This window comes from Lagenorhynchus albirostris, chromosome 3, assembly GCF_949774975.1.
Source record: "Lagenorhynchus albirostris chromosome 3, mLagAlb1.1, whole genome shotgun sequence".
Classification (NCBI taxonomy): Eukaryota; Metazoa; Chordata; class Mammalia; order Artiodactyla; family Delphinidae; genus Lagenorhynchus; species Lagenorhynchus albirostris.
Genome location: NC_083097.1, coordinates 146,139,161 through 146,155,206, shown reverse-complemented (window position 1 = coordinate 146,155,206; position 16,046 = coordinate 146,139,161). Strand labels below are relative to the sequence as shown.

General features: G+C 43.4%; 1 protein-coding gene across 4 annotated transcripts in view; it reads right to left on the bottom strand.

The window, feature by feature from the left end:
* KCNIP1 (potassium voltage-gated channel interacting protein 1) overlaps positions 1-16,046 on the bottom strand; it is a 355,999-nt gene that overhangs the window by 16,162 nt on the left and 323,791 nt on the right. For 2 of the 4 annotated variants that reach the window (XM_060146550.1, XM_060146553.1), the window contains exon 2: positions 136-168. The exons of the other annotated variants lie outside the window; for them this stretch is intronic. In XM_060146550.1, coding sequence (XP_060002533.1) covers positions 136-168 — 33 coding nt within the window. The remainder of the gene's footprint in view (positions 1-135; positions 169-16,046) is intronic. 4 annotated transcript variants of the gene reach the window in all.

Sequence of the window (16,046 nt, the reverse complement as noted above, 5' to 3'; positions counted from 1 at the left end):
AGGTGGGGTTTGTTGTTAAGGGGCCCAGAAAGTTGGTCAGTGAGAAGACTAATTACAAAATATATACTTGATGAAGAAGCTCTCCCGCTGAAAGTAATGTGAGCAAGGTAGTCAAGTTAGTTTACACTTTTTTACCTCTCTGATACTGGTAATACCACCAGGCGATGTCTAGGAAACAGTAAGAAAACATTTTACCAAAACCACTCATCAAACAAGCAAAACACGCTTTTAGTTTCCATGGAAGGTCTGCTCTGAGGGTGTCCAGGTCGCCATCCAGCTTGACATATGCGAAGAAGTCTCTTGTTAGCAGAGCTGGGACTGACCTTCTCCCATGGTCAGAACAGGTAAGAGCAACGGGTCACCTTGCGGTGCCCACGGCTCCCAGCAGGGAGCTCCTTGAGCATGCCCGCAGCCATGCAGCCCGAAGAGAGGTGGGATGGCATGGGGCAGAGGATGAACGGATGTGGATGGGCCTTGGAAATACCTGCATGTTTGATTGAAGAGTGGCTTGTAAGATAAGCCTCCACAACGGAGGCCCCATTGCCACGCTCTGCCACTTTGTGATTTGAAACTGCATTCTTGCAGGATTCTTTATTCACTCACTCAACAACTATCAATGAAGTACCTACTACGTGCATCTCAGTGAATGAAACAACCCTGTTCCCTGCTCTCATGGAGCTTACAATCTACAAGTCTTTGCTTCTCTCTTTCCTTCTCAAGCTTGATAAGTAACACAGATGCAGAAGGGGAAAAAGGGCTACTGAAAAAATGAATTAGCACATTCGGATGAGTGGGCAGGGCGGTTGAAGGCAAAATCCCCTATTACACAGAATGTAAAACATAAGGAAAAACATCAGACCTGGAAAATCCTCCATTGCACGGTGAAGTAGGGTGGATCCAGGTCCCAGAGAGTGGGAAACAGGCTCTATTTGCTGCTCTCCTGCTGGCCTTTTTGGACCGATTTGGGGGTCAGCCTAGTTTCCTCTGTAGGCTATTATGTGAACTTCCTCCTGTCTTTCCAGTATCCCTGACCAAGAGTGCATATGGCAGACCAGCCACCACTTTAAGTGTGTCTTAGTCACTCCTTACCCACAGCCCCAGGCAGGAAAGCCTTATTTTCCTGCTGCCCCTAAATGTGGTGGTATAGGTGGGTGTCCTTTGGTAAGTATTTCTGCTCTCGTCTCCTGACCTGAATCCCATGGGAGAAACTTATTTTGCTGGATTTAGTTGCCGCCTTTTATCACTCTGATAGGTAGCATTTGTATTTATTTGTTTTTCTAGTAGAGGTTTTTTTTTTTGGTTTTTTTTTTGCGGTATGTGGGCCTCTCACTGTTGTGGCCTCTCCCATTGCGGACCACAGGCTCCGGACGCGCAGGCTCAGCGGCCATGGCTCACGGGCCCAGCCGCTCCGCAGCATGTGGGATCTTCCCTGACCGGAGCACGAACCCGCATCCCCTGCATCAGCAGGCGGACTCTCAACCACTGCGCCACCAGGGAAGCCCTACTAGTAGAGGTTATTTTCAGAACGGTTTTAAGTTTATAGAAAAATTGCACAGAAAATAGAGAGTTCTCATGTACCCCACCCTCACAGTGTCCCCTATTTTAACATCTTGCATTGGTGTGGTATATTTGTTACAATTGAAAAACCAGGATTGATATATTATTTTTAATTAAAGCCCATAGTTTACATTTGAGTTCACTCTTTGTGTGGTATAGTTCTATAGGTTTTGACAAATGTCTAATGCCATGTATCCACCATTATAGTATCCTACAGAATAGTTTTACTGCTCTAAAAATGCTAGGGTAGCAGCATTCTTGCAGAGATATGTCTAAAACTATGGACTGAGCTTCTCTGGCATGCCAGGAATGTGACAGGTATTGGGAGACAGATGAAAAGATATAATGTCTGTTCATATGGAGTTCTTAGACTGATGGGTAGGGCACACACATAGACCAAGAATTACAAACTCAAATGCCAATATTAGTTGGTAGGTAATTTAGATGAATTGGATGATGTATGTACAGCCATAGAGAGTGGTGGGGACTGAGAACTGGCGAGCCATTGCCCCATGAAAGGGAAATAGCTGTTATGCAGCCAGTTGTTGTCACGTAGAATTTAAGCCTGGTGAGTCCAGATCTTCAGATTTTTCAAGAGATGCTACTATTAAAAGATGATTTGTGTCCTGATTCCTAGCTGTTATCCATGAATTTAACATTTATACATACAGCATGGGCCAAATATAATATTCCTGTTTGTAGAATATTGTGAATTGCTGGTCTGGAATTCTTCATTGGCAAATCATTCCAAGCAGTGTGGATATGGCTAAGACACTGGGAGCCAAGAGGAGGAAGCTCCTTAACTAATGCCACTTGGATGGAGGAGACTAGAAGGGGCCGCAGGGAAGATTTCAAGGGGAGGTGATAATGTATTTGAGTCTTGAAGGAAGAGGGACAAAGGAACAGCATATGAAAAGGCACAGAAGCCGAAAAGGCCCTGGAATTGTAAACTTTCTTGTAGCAGAGCTGACCTTCCACTGAGAAAAGCTAGAAAAGGAGGATTAAGAAAATCACGTCTGTTTGGAGAGCTACCAAGATAGCCTGAACTTTAGAAGCCATGATTCTGGAGGGAAGAAAAACTCATTAAAGTGAGTCTGACAATCAATGCTGCTTTTTAACTCAAGTGCGTTTAAAGTGGCATGGGTAATGAGATTGAGAAACTGAGCAAAAATGGTCTGCTAAGCAAAGAATGTGAGCAGAACTCTCAGCAATCTGGGAAGACAAAAATTGGATCAGTGCCACAAAGACATTCAGGACTTGAGGGGCCCAGACTGGAGGGGCCACAGAGAAATGAGCCTGGTAGCTCTAGCTGCTTATTCCCTCAAGGCTTTTGCTAATGCCTAAGTGACACAGGTCAAGAGAAACTGAGCAAAAGCCACGGCCAAACAGAGCTTCGGGCAGGCTCACAGTGTTGGGAGTTAAGTGCTGGAGTTCTGGGTCTTCCTAGGAGGAGGGTTCCTGGTAAACACCCAGGCTTTCAGTTTGACCCCTAAAGGATTACATACTAGGAGCAAGAACAAGTTAGAAATAGATCAGGCCTTACAAAGATTGAAATCCAGCCTCAAGATAGCTCAGCCCCTGTTTGGATTAAGTTTATCTGCCCCTACTCTGTTACCTCCTAGAAGTTGAAGGCTCAGCTAGGTAGTTTACAGATTTTTTATTCTAATGTCCACTTTTCATTGAAAACTTGCCAGGCATATTAAGAGACAGGACCAAAAGAAAAAGATAGAATATACCAATGTAGTAATAGATTTATGGGATTTAGATATTGGACCAATCAAGCATGGGCTTTAAAATAATAATGAAAGATGCTCAAGAAAATAGATTAAAAAGGTGAAGAATTCTACCAGAGGACCAGAATATATACAAGAAAGTAAGTTTAAAATTCTAGAACTGAAAAGTGTATTATACAAAATCAACAACTAAATAGACCAATTTATCAGTAGGTTATGCACAGATGAAGAGAAAATTAATGATTTGGTAGATAGGTTGAGAGAAAAATATACTTGCTGATTGATGCACAAGAGAGAAAAAAATGGGAAGTACAGATAAGAGCATAAGACATGATGAAAAATTCTAACTTAGGTATAATTGGAGTTCCAAAAACAAAGGAGATAAAGAATGATGCTGAAGCAATATTTGAAGAGATAAATAAATGAGAATTTTAAAAATGGATGTAATAAATCAAGCCACAGATTCAAGAAGACTACAAACCTCAAGGAGATAATCACAAAGAAAAACCACACTAAGAACATCACAGTACAACTGCTGAAGTACAAAAACAAATAGAAAATCTTCCATACAAGAGAGCAATCTTCAAGTTATAACCAAACCTTGACTAAATGCTGCTTGCAAGCATAAAGACACAGCAAAGGCAAAACTAAAAGAATGTAAAAGGATACAGCATGCAAATACGAATCAAGAAATCCTGTCATGGCTATTTTAACATCAGCTAAAATAAACTTTAAGGCAAGAAGCTTTGCTGGAGAGAAAGAGGGAGTTTTCATAATGAAAGGGGCCATTCACTAGGAAGACATAACAAAATTCTAAATTAGTATGCAATAAGAATGGCTTGAGGGCTTCCCTGGTGGCGCAGTGGTTGAGAATCTGCCTGCCGATGCAGGGGACACGGGTTCGAGCCCTGGTCTGGGAAGATCCCACATGCCGCGGAGCAAGTAGGCCCATGAGCCACAACTACTGAGCCTGCGCGTCTGGAGCCTGTGCTCCGCAACAAGAGAGGCCGCGATAGTGAGAGGCCCGCGCACCGCGATGAAGAGTGGCCCCCACTTGCCGCAACTATAGAAAGTCCTCGCACAGAAACGAAGACCCAACACAGCCAAAAATAAATAAATAAATAAATTTTAAAAATTAAAAAAAAAAAAAGAATAACTTGAAAATACATATAAAGCAAAGGCTAACAGACCCAAAAGGAGAAATAGCAAATTCATAATCAGAATTGGAGATTTTAAAACACCTGTCTCAGAAACTGATAAAACAAAAGATCAATAAGCGTATAGAAGATATGAGCAACGCAATGAACAAACTTGGCCTCACTGACACATGTAGATCTCTTTACCCAACAATCATAGAATACACACCCTTTCCAAGTGCACATAGAACACTTACCAAAATTGATCGTTTCCTGGCTCCTAAAGCCAATCTCAAAAAAGCTCAAAGAACTGAAATTATTCAGAATGTTTTCTGTCCAAAGGGAAATTAAACAAGAAATCAAGAGTAAAAAGAAAACAAGGAAATCTCCAAATGTTTGGAAATCAAGCAACATGGTTCTAATTCCTAAGTGTCCCATGTATCAAAGAAGAAATCTCATGGAAATCAGAAAGTATTTTGAAGTAAATGACAATGAAAATATGACATATTGAAACTTGTAGGATGCCATTAAAACTGTACCCAGAGGGAAATTTAAAAGAGCATAACATACTCGAGCTGCAAATAATTTATGTGACAGTGTGCATGAAATTGAATGCTGTGCTATCTCTTTTATCATATTTTTCGTGTTTCCAGAGATTCATTTTTAATGTTGCCTAAACTATGTTCGTTACATTGGAGACTATATTAGTGATAGCATGCTGGCATTTGAAAATGTAATTTTTTACTCTCCCCTATATATAGTTTGTTGGTTTATTCTGGGCAACTTTAACACCATCTTTTGATTGACAAATTACCCCAAGGTAATCAGGGGTGAAGATCCTTGTTGGTGTCTGTGTGGAGCAGAGGGGGAAATAAGCTCCGTTTGGACCCTTAAGGATAATCCTGGAAGCTGAGATTCTTACAGCCAAGGCTTAGAGGTGAGTCATAAGCTCAAGCAGACACACACAGCACACAACTCATCAGCTCTGAATTTTATAAACTTAACGATGAGTCCCAGGAGTGCTGAGCCTTGATAAAGATTTTTCTGAGTGTTCCAGACATTTTTTTCAGTCTTCTTGGTTCAATAAAACTCAAATCATGTTTTGCTCCAAGCATTGGTTCTCTTAATCTTGAAACCCTCCTGACCCTTTTAAACAAAACTGAATTTATATGTTTCTCATTCATTTACACCTTAGTCCTGAAAATGTTCTGAAAAAAACAGAGTCCTACCAAAAATAATATTTGAGTATTGCTACTTCCATCAGATGGGAGGTTTTCCAGATGAAATGTCTCAAAAATATATATATAGGGCTTCCCTGGTGGCGCAGTGGTTGAGAGTCTGCCTGCCGATGCAGGGGCCACGGGTTCGTGCCCCGATCTGGGAGGATCCCACATGCCGCGGAGCGGCTGGGCCCGTGAGCCATGGCCGCTGAGCCTGCGTGTCCGGAGCCTGTGCTCCGCAACGGGAGAGGCCACAACAGTGATAGGCCCGCGTACAGCAAAAAAAAAAAAAAATATATATATATATTTACTTGAAATATATATATGTATATATGTGTGTGTGTATGTATATATGTACATATATATAGAGAGAGAGAGACAGAGAGAAAGTATTTCAGTTCTCTGACCTTTCTCCTCAAATGGGGGTGTTTTTGAGGGTGGCCTTCAGATCAGCACGCTGGGTGTGTGGAAGGGGCATGTCAGATGCACCTTGCACTTCTTGGGGGTGGTGGTAGTGGTAGAAATTGTCAGGAATGTAACGCAATTATTAAAAGTCCACAAAATCACTACACAGATTGTGATGTAAGTCACCGTTCTTTTGATTGTGTGGCAGTGTAACATTCACACAGTTTTCACCAAGAATGAGAAAACAAAGAAACTCCTGGGAAAGAAGTAAGTCACCTGCATCCCAGGGTTGGCAGGAAGAAGGAGCCCTAAACGGTATTTCAGGACAAGGAGCAAGGCTACATCTATTAGGGACTCTTGTGTCCCCTCATCTCCAAAGCAAACACTTCTGTCCAGCTAAGCCCCCGACCAGGCTGCAGAGTAGAAATAAATGTCAGGTTCACTGCAGTGTCTCAGACACAAGCGAAAATCTCTATATAATGTTGTAAGTGGACCTCTTTGTCTGGAAAAAGTGTCCCAGGATGAAACTTTTGATGATTTATTTAGGTAGCTCCAGCAGTTTCTACAGCTCTAGGGGGGAAGTAGTTATATCCTGCCACCAGCTAGTATTCAGGAAGTAGTGGGGAAACCTCCCACCATGTCTCCTTTGGTCTCAGCTGGACATTGCTCGGAAGTTCCAGCACATGGGGACTGTCAGTTAATGAGCAGTGGCTGCCCTGCTTTGGGGACAGAGGGCATACTACACAGGATGAGTGGTTCTAGAATATTTCTGCAGGAAATCAGAGGATTACATGGGTGGGATTTTGTTACTTCTCTTGACTGGGAGGCTAAAATGATTTATTGCAAATGAGGAAGAGGAAAAAACAGTGTCTAGATGCTTTTAGTATTAAGATGGAAAAATGAAGGTACAGAGAGAGGCTGAAGGAATTACTCAAAGGAAAAGTAAAATTGCCATGTGAATAAGATTTATCTCAAGTTGGCATAGAATTTTCTCATTCATGGAAAGTCATTGGATCAAGGTCAGGCTAAGGTGTCAGTCTTTCAGTCTGCTTTTTGAAGAGTAGTTAACTGCCACCCAGATAACTTGACAACTTCCTGAGTGACGGTTTCCAAGCAGAGGGCTTGCTTTGATGCGCTGGTAAGTGTTTAACAACTGGCTCTTGGGGGAGTGGGGGAGAAGCCTGCTTGACACAATTTTCCAATATCCTTGGTGCAAATATTCCCATCATAGCCTAGTTCAGACTATCAACATGAAGTCACTGAATATGGATTTGGGAAGTGAAACCCATGATTCACCAGTATGACCTGACTCCATCACATTCTAGCTACTATTTTAGAAGAGCTGTCTTACGCTCAACTATCCCAAATTCGTGTACTAAAGACCTGAAAACCCGTTCAATATTCGTGAAATACTCAATTTCACAGAGTAGGTTTAGCCCCTGTAACCCAACCAAATAAACCCTTTCTTTGTTAGTGGAAAAATAAACTCCTGTATGCCATATAGAATAATCACAAGCAGGGAAATAATGGAGACTGGCCAAGTGAGCTTTCTCTGGAATTCAGTATTAATGCATCCTCATAGTAAGTGCCTGTCTTACTTGGTGAGCTCAGAGAGCACGCTAATAGTTTTAGAATTGATCTAATCATCTCACTGTCCCTAGGAGGTATGTGGTCATTAGACTAATTTGAGTTATAATCATACCCATCTTGTAGCTGCGAATCTAAAGAGATAAGATATATAAAGTGCTCTCTGCATACAGCAGGTGCACAAAAATGTTATTCCCGCCTTCTAGTGTATTAAGATTGTGATTTTAAGGGTCATTCTCAACAGCAGAATCCAATAATCCTGTCTGTTAGACACTTTCTAGGTCATGATTACAACTTTTCTGATGGATCTAGTTAATTACGTGTGCTTCTCTTCGATATAGGAAAATTTTCTTGTTCTGTGATTTACTCTGTCAGATAGGCACCCAGTTGCCAGTTCAGGTTGGACGTTAACTAGCTAAAGCGAATATTATCATTCTATATTAACTGCAATGGACATAAGCAAACACAAGACTCTGGATGAAAGAGCTGTTAAGCATCTCGGTCTGCAGACAGCCAGGAAACAGGGCAGAGTTTCTGTGGGTGGTGGACACCAGAAATGCAGGGCCTGCGCTGTTAGCAAATAGACATAATAACTGCCGGTCATTGAGAAAATTTCCTGCCTCTTCTCCCTTAGAGTTATTACATGGCTCTATGCCCTCTGCCCTTAATAATACAGACACAGTGTGCCTTGCTATGGTCCATTTCGTAGCTGGAGAAGGGAATTGGATGTTACCCTCAACTGGAACAGGAGCTGCCAGATGCAAGGACTGCAGCCAGGTTGTCTGAGAATGTCTGCCTGCCTGCCCAGAGGCAGGGAGAAGGTGGCAAGGTGTCATCTCCAGGACTCAGCTCGGAAGCCTGTTAACCGTGCACTTAATAAATGAAGACTTGGCAGACACACCTTGAATTATTAATGAAGTTATTCAGCTTTGATTGTTTCCTTCTTTGGTGGAAAGGTTATTCACTCAAATGCCTTTGATTAGACTACACAGTACATCACAATTGGGCCTATTTTATGTGCAACTTTATGGTGATAATAGTTCTGTCTCATTTAGAAGCAAATCAGACGTTATGAACTTCGTGATTTATTAATGTTTTGATTTCTATAAATGTCAGTACATCTCATATCCCATCAGAGAGCCCGAGAACAATCAGTGCAGGGCCAATAAAAATGTAAAATGAAACCATCGTTAAAAAAAAGGAAAGACTGCCTGTTAAAAAAGCCCTGCTGCCTCTCTGAATTGTTTCAGGATCCAGGTCATTACCACGAAGGCCTCCTCCACCCCACAGCCCCACCCCTACCCCCTGCACAGCCCCACTTAAGCACAGCCTGCATGAGACTGTCTGGGGAAGCTCCGTCCTGCTTGTTTATTCTGTGTGGACTGAAATAAAACACAAGAGGTGAAGAGTCGAAACTGGAGGGGCCCCTGGAGCCTACCCCCAGACTTCTCATCCTCGAGAAAGCAGGATAAGGGGGTCCCTCTCCATCAAATTCACCCCAGTACAACCCACCACCTCTCTGCTGAATCTTCAGGATAAAGCCCAGATTCCCCAGCTGGCGTTGAAGAGTCTCTCCTGGGGGCCCAGTTTAGCTTTCCAGAACAATTCCCCACAACTACACGGCATGGATCTTTTGCAATAGCTGCAGATTCTACTGGTATGTGGACCCCCATCTCTGCCAAAGCATGTGATCAGCTGATCGCAATCCCAGGCACCCTTGAAACCTAAGAGCCATCTCCTCCGGGCAGCTCCCAAAACCCACCACATGGAAAGCTCTCGGTCTGTCCAAACTCCTGAAGCACTTCTTATCTCTGAACAATCACCCAGTAGCTATCAGAATCTACCTTTGGGTGTTGCAGTTTACATTTACAGGAGTGAGGTGAGGTGGAGTGGGGGTAGGGAGACTATGTCTTGTCCTTATTTTTGTTTTGTTTTTAGTATCCTACTATATGATGTCTAGTATCTGCTTTGCATATAGTAGGTGAATAGTAAGGGCTCATTATTTGCTAAAAGTGTGTAGAGCTATTAGGAGCTGAATGGGAATTACATTAAGAGTCCCAAGACAGCAGCCAAGAGACTATCTGGAAAGCAGCTGGCTAATTTAGTGGCTAATTCCATCATTTGACAGTTTAGTTCAGAAATCACAATCTGGCAGTTCCCAGGGTACAGTTGTTATCTCACTCCTTTTAAATGTGAATTTTGCCAACATTTATTTCACATAAAATATGGATTTTGGCTTCTCTCTAGAAATCTGAAGTTACAGCTCTGCAGGCCTGCATTATCCCATAGCACAACTGGCTGGAGTGGAGGAGAAGCTGCTCGCTCTAGACAGAGCAAGTGTACTCTAGTAAACCGCAGACCCTACTACTCCCTATTACCTCTCCAACACTAAGACCAAGGGAGGGTTGTTATCTATCATCATTCATTTACATTAACTGCCTGAGTCTGTGGTCCTGTTTAACAGCCCCTCTCTCCTACCCCATACCATGTTTTTCCAAGTGACTTTTGTGTGTTTTGTGATATTCTAGAAAGGTGACCGAATTTCATTTTTGGGGTTCCAGGCAACATGGAGAAAAAAAGGGTGCCCTGTGATTAGAGAGGACCTTTGTGCAGATTCAGGCTGTGTCCTTAGATGATGCTTCTGTGCTGCTAACATCACATGCATCAAGAATGGGGTTGACATACAGGTTCTGTTTCAGTACATTTCAGCCTTCTATTTTACAGAGCACTCTTCACATCGCTTAGCTCCTGTGAGATACGTGTTATATTATTTTCATTTTACAGAGGAGAAAACTGAGGTTCAGAGAAAATATTATTATTCCCTTTTTTTAAGAGAAATGGAACCAGAGATCTTATGAGACATCCCTGAGGTTATCAAGATGGTGAGTAGAAGTGCGAAGACTAATCTCATCATCTGATTGACAGTCAGATACTTACTGGCATAAAGGACCACCCTATGGGTCTCCCCTGGGCCCACTCCTGTGTCTTTGTGTTTGTTCCTCTGTCTCAGCAAATCAGGGGCTACATTCCTCTACCCAAGCTTCTCACACTTTCTGCACTTGAGGATTTACAGAGCCCAGTCTGTGGCAGGATGGAAGACACCAAGTGGCTTCAGCCTTTTTCTCCCCATAACTTCCCCTGCCTCAAACTCTGCCATCCATTTAGCATTTCTAATTTTGTTTCCTGTTTCTGAGTATGAGGGTAGCCTTCACTATGGGTGACAAGTTGTAGAAGTCCCAGAGCATATGAGTTACAGAGAGGTACACTGATCCTGCCCTCTAACTTCACAGATATGGCTCCCGGGGCCCAGAGAGGGAACCGGACTTGTCCAAGGTCACACACTGGATTCCTGGCAGAGCAAGATTGAACTCAGGTCAGTCCTTCTGGCAATCCAGTATTTTTTTCACAGCACTATTTACTCCTTCAACAAATAATTACTGAGTGCCTACTAGATGCCAGTCACTCTTCCAGGCACTGGGGATAAAGAAGTGAACAGAGGTGGTGATGTGTCCTGTGAATGACGATAACACAGGGTTACAAGACTAGAGAAATGGGTCACGGGAGGCACTATTTTATACAGGGTGGTCGGGGAAGGCGGCAACCCAATTAGGCATCAGTAAGTGGGGAATAATGGTAAGCTTTGCAGCCAAAATAGTCAGGTCTGAATCCCAGCCCTGCAGCTTCATAGTGGACAAGCCTGAGCAAGTTCTGTATTCTGAGACTCACAGTAAAATGGGCACAGTACCACCCATCTCCCAGGCTGTTGGAATCAGAGGAACCACTGCACAGAAAGCGCCTGACTTGTAGAAGGCACTCAGTGAAGTCCCCTCCTCACTTTAGTGCAGGGGCCTCAGCTTTCTAATAGGTGTCTTTGCTTGGCTATGAGAGGGGTGCAACCTACAAAGAGCCCACATAACACTCCATTAGCCAGGGTTGGCCAACGGGAAGGCTTTTGTAGATTAAGAGGATGAAGGAGCCAGGGTTAATTAGCTGAGTTAGTTTGTGAATATGCATTAGTGGGTCACAGGGCTCTGAAGCTATTTAATCTGAGTGGTGGGTGGCAACTGCTAAGCTTGGAGCGATGCTTTGATGAAACTTCCCAGATTGGAGCTGTGGCTTGGAATTCCCAGCCTTTCTGAGAGAAACAGTATTTCTCATCATTAGACATAAGTCTCAAAGTGGCTTACAGTAAAGCTTAAGTTGGATCATAGAAGTCTTTGAAAATTAAGTCTCAAATATAAGAAACCCAAACAGCTTCTGCATGTGCCTTCTCTGTGAAGCCTTCCCAGGCCCCCCACCTTCATCTCGAGGCCTGATAAATTCTGTCTATAGCGGTCAATTCTACGGGATTACGGGGTGGGGACACTGCAGGAGAAGGCACACTTTCTTTTTCACTTTACAGCTTTGTTACCATTTGAAATATTTTTTAAGCTATATGTATGGATTGCTATTATAATTTTAATGTTTTGGTTAAAAACATTACATTTTGAGTAGGATAATGTAAGTAGATGCCATTTATTTCATTGTGAAGCTGGTCCTAGTTAAGTCTGGCCCAGTGCAATCGGTGTTTTGTAGTGCGATGGGTCTAGTTGTGTTTGTTGTGATGTTTTTGTGGAATCAAAGTTTTTTCAGACAAAACATTATATTGCAATGGTCACTGGTGCTCATCACAAACTATTTTTGGTTCTCCTTCCAGGCATTTCCTGCTCCTTTGAAGTTAGGTATGATCATGTGACTGGTGTTGGCCAATCCAATGGGAACAGGGGTGATGTGTGTCCTGGGGTGAAGGTAGAGATTAAGCGAATGATCTCTGAATTACAACTGAGCAAAGTGAAGGAAAAACAAAGGAAAGGTAGGGGATGTCATAGGAACTTAAACAGAAAGACCTAGCCGTAACTGCAGGGCTTCTCTGTAGCAGTCCAGAAGGCCGGGAAGGGGATGGCCAGGTGGAGAGTGAGGGCAGAGGGAAGGAACAGCCTCTCCAAGGACTCTGCGGTGAGAAGAAAAGAGGCCTGCTCTGGGAGGTGACATCTGCATCTAGGAGATGACAGAAAGCCCCCCAGTACATCTGGAGGCTGGGACATGGTGAATAAGGGACAGAGGAATGTGAGGTGGGCATGGACCATATTGTGCCAGGCTTGGGGCCCATGTGAACAGTTTTAGGAGTGGCAAACAGCAAAGCAAGTACAGTACAGAGGGTTTTATCTTTTTGAGAAGCCAGTGGAGAGTTATGAGTTATAATATTAATCACCCAATGAGGGCTGATGTTAATCATAAGAGAACTGATGCATCCTTGACCCCTTCCCACTTGCTGGGGCTTCATGGAGAATGGCTTTGCAGTGCAGGTCTCTGCCTGATGGCTTTGCATCCTTCCTGTCCTTGCTGGCTCCTTGCAATAGAGAGCCTCTGTTAAGCAAACAGGACTGAGACCTTAGACTCGGTCCCAGCTCTCTGCAAGTGAGGGAAAGGGAGGAAAGTCTTTTTCTCCCTATCAGTTAATAATTATACCTACAATTTGAGATATTTGAAGTTTCAGCTGGAATGCCAAGGGGCATGGTTATTCCTATTTAGAATGCCATAGGCTGAGTCAGGCTTGGCTGGAGACCTGACTCCATGGCGTCAAGAAAACTAAAGCTGAAGAAATCTCCTAGGACTGTTGAGATTGTTTTCTAGCTAATCAGTAACTTCCTTCTTTATTCTTATGTTAGTTGGCCTATGACCCTGAAGGGGGAAACAGGTCCTAGTAGTTGTAATTAAAATGGAGAGATTAAATATGCAAAAGAGATGTAATAATTATTGAAGCAAAGTCTAGGAAGCTAGGAAGCAATGGGACATGGATTAAGGATGTGGGTAACCCTGTACATATTTCATATCATTTCTCAGAAATATTCCTAGAAGTGGAAAAAAGAAGGCTTTATAAAATAGGAAATTTCTGTCTATCTATCTATCTATCTACCTATCTCTAGCATATCACATATAAAAATTTTAGCAGTGGTTATCTGTGAAGGTTGGGGTTTGGATGGCTGTTATATGTGTATTTGTTAAACTTTCTGCAATGATTAAGTACAAATTTCTAAAAAGGAGAAATCCATGAAGGTTATTTTTAAGTCGACTTAAAGAACAAATGTGGAACACCTCGGAAGCCCTGGTATTGGGGGTGGGCAGATGAGGATGGAGCACCTCTGGCTTGGGGAATCTTTGTGTAGCCTTGGCAACATGTTAGATTCATCAATCTCAGTTTTAACACTGGGAAACAGTAGAAACCATCTCTACATTTTAGGGCTCTTGTGAGATTTCAATAAGTTGATGAGCAAAGATGCAACTGGCATGGAGCAGGTGATAAACCGTTTCTGATAACTCTTCCCTGACCTGTGAAGAAAAGAGACACAGCCCGGCTAGAAGCAGCGGTTTGGACAGGGTGCCCTCTAGTCTAGAGGAGGCATTTTTCAGATATCAGGGGGTGGGAATGAGGGGGGAGGGTCTTCCATTGGTCAGAATAGTAGCTGACATTTCAGAAGCATTTCCTAGGTACCAGCCCAGCATCTAGGGCTTCATGTATATTATCTCACGTAACCCTTCCCAAACCCTGTGAGCTACCCTTTTAAAGACAAAGAACCTGAGACTCAGAGATGTAAGGTAATCTGCCCAAGGCCACACAGTTAGTAAATGACAGACCTGAGACTCAAATCCAGGTGTGCTTGATGCCAAAACCCATGTTCTTAACTGCTGTGTTATATTGCCTGAGCTTTATAACCACATCAAACCGGGTTGAAATCCCAACTTTGTCACTTGGATGTGATCTAACCCAGGTCTCATGGTCCTCACGGGGACTAAATGTGACAAGGTATGTGCACGACCTGTGCCTGGTGCCCAGGAGTGCTTGTCATGTGGCAGCTCCCTTGCTTCCACATCTGGGTCCCCAAGAGGATATTCCCACAGCTTTTTGGTCTTCTGAGGAAGTTTCTGAAAGCTACGCTGCTGAAAAAGCAATTTTTTGCTGTAGCTGTGCGGATAGATTTTTAATATTTAATTAGGGAGACCTTCAGCTTGGAGAGAGGGCAGGACTTGTTATTAAATCCCTGCTGCTTGGTCTCCCTCACTTGCCCGTGGGATTATTCATTCATTTCCAGTCACACAATTTAATATTGCAACAGCTAATGGGGAGATGTTGATAATTTGTAAAACTGGTTGGTCCCGAGGCCACTGGAGAAGCTCCACGCCTGGGCCCGGTGTGGGGCTAAAGCAGATGCTATGGAGAGAGGGCTCCTGAGAGGTTCCTGCTTATTATCTTCAAACATTCATGAGTGCCTTCCGAGAAGCCATGTTGAGAGCAGTGAAGACTAGAGTGTTCACTGCACAGTTGCATCCTCAAGGAGTTAGGACGCCGGGACACCTGCATTCAATGCATTAAAGGGCTTTTGTGGTAACATTCATACCCAGGATTTGTTTTATTCAGGTACCTTAAGACACACAGACGTGAAAATGACTGTCATGAAGAAGAAGTTTATACTCACAGATCCCTAGAAATGGGAGGCACAGTATGACAATGCAGGGCCACACAGGGAAGCACCAGGGTCAGTCAGGAGGCAGAGCTGGATTAGAGGGGACAGCACGGCGCAGAGCCTTTGCTGGGGGTTTTGTGGGAAGGAATCGGCAAGGCAGGATAGGTGTGCTGAGAAAGCTTAGGATTGGAAAGTTTGAACAATGTGGCAGCCTCTGGGCTACAGGGGTGGTCCCTAGTTGTCTGGTACCTGGCCCTGGGGTGATTTAGGGCAGAGAGAATATCGGCTTGGTGTGTGAGAGTTAGATAAAGGAGACCGCTGCGGTCTGGGCTCTGCATTGGCTGGCTTGCATACAAAGGTACACGTGCAGAGTAGTCATCTGTTATCCCTAGGAATTAACTAGCTCTGTAGGGGGGCAGTCTCTCCAGGATGAAGGCCCCAAATGCCACAGCATCAAGAATACAGAAAATTAGAAAATATAGTCAATGGAGTTTGGTTCTGCAGTTAGATAGACATGGGTTAAAAATGCCTACTTTGACATTTCCTAGCTGGGGCATTGGGCGTGAACATCCCTGGGACTCAATTTCACATACTCAGTATCTTCCCTAAGGGCTACTGCAAAGGTCCAGCCTTCAGCCTGTAGGCTCAACCATACCAATGGATTCTCTGCATGAATAGGCAGAAGGATCTTTGTTAAACAGTCATTCATAGAGCACCTAATGATGGAGTATCTAGTACACGCCAGGCACTTTGACAGGCAATGTGATTACAATGGTGAGCAAAGGCAGATGTGGTTCTTGTTCCCAGTGAGGTTATGGTTTGGAGCATGGGGGACTTAACCTCAGAATCACGGACACAAATACAAAATTATAATTGAGAAGTTCTGTAAGGTGGAGCTATTTGATG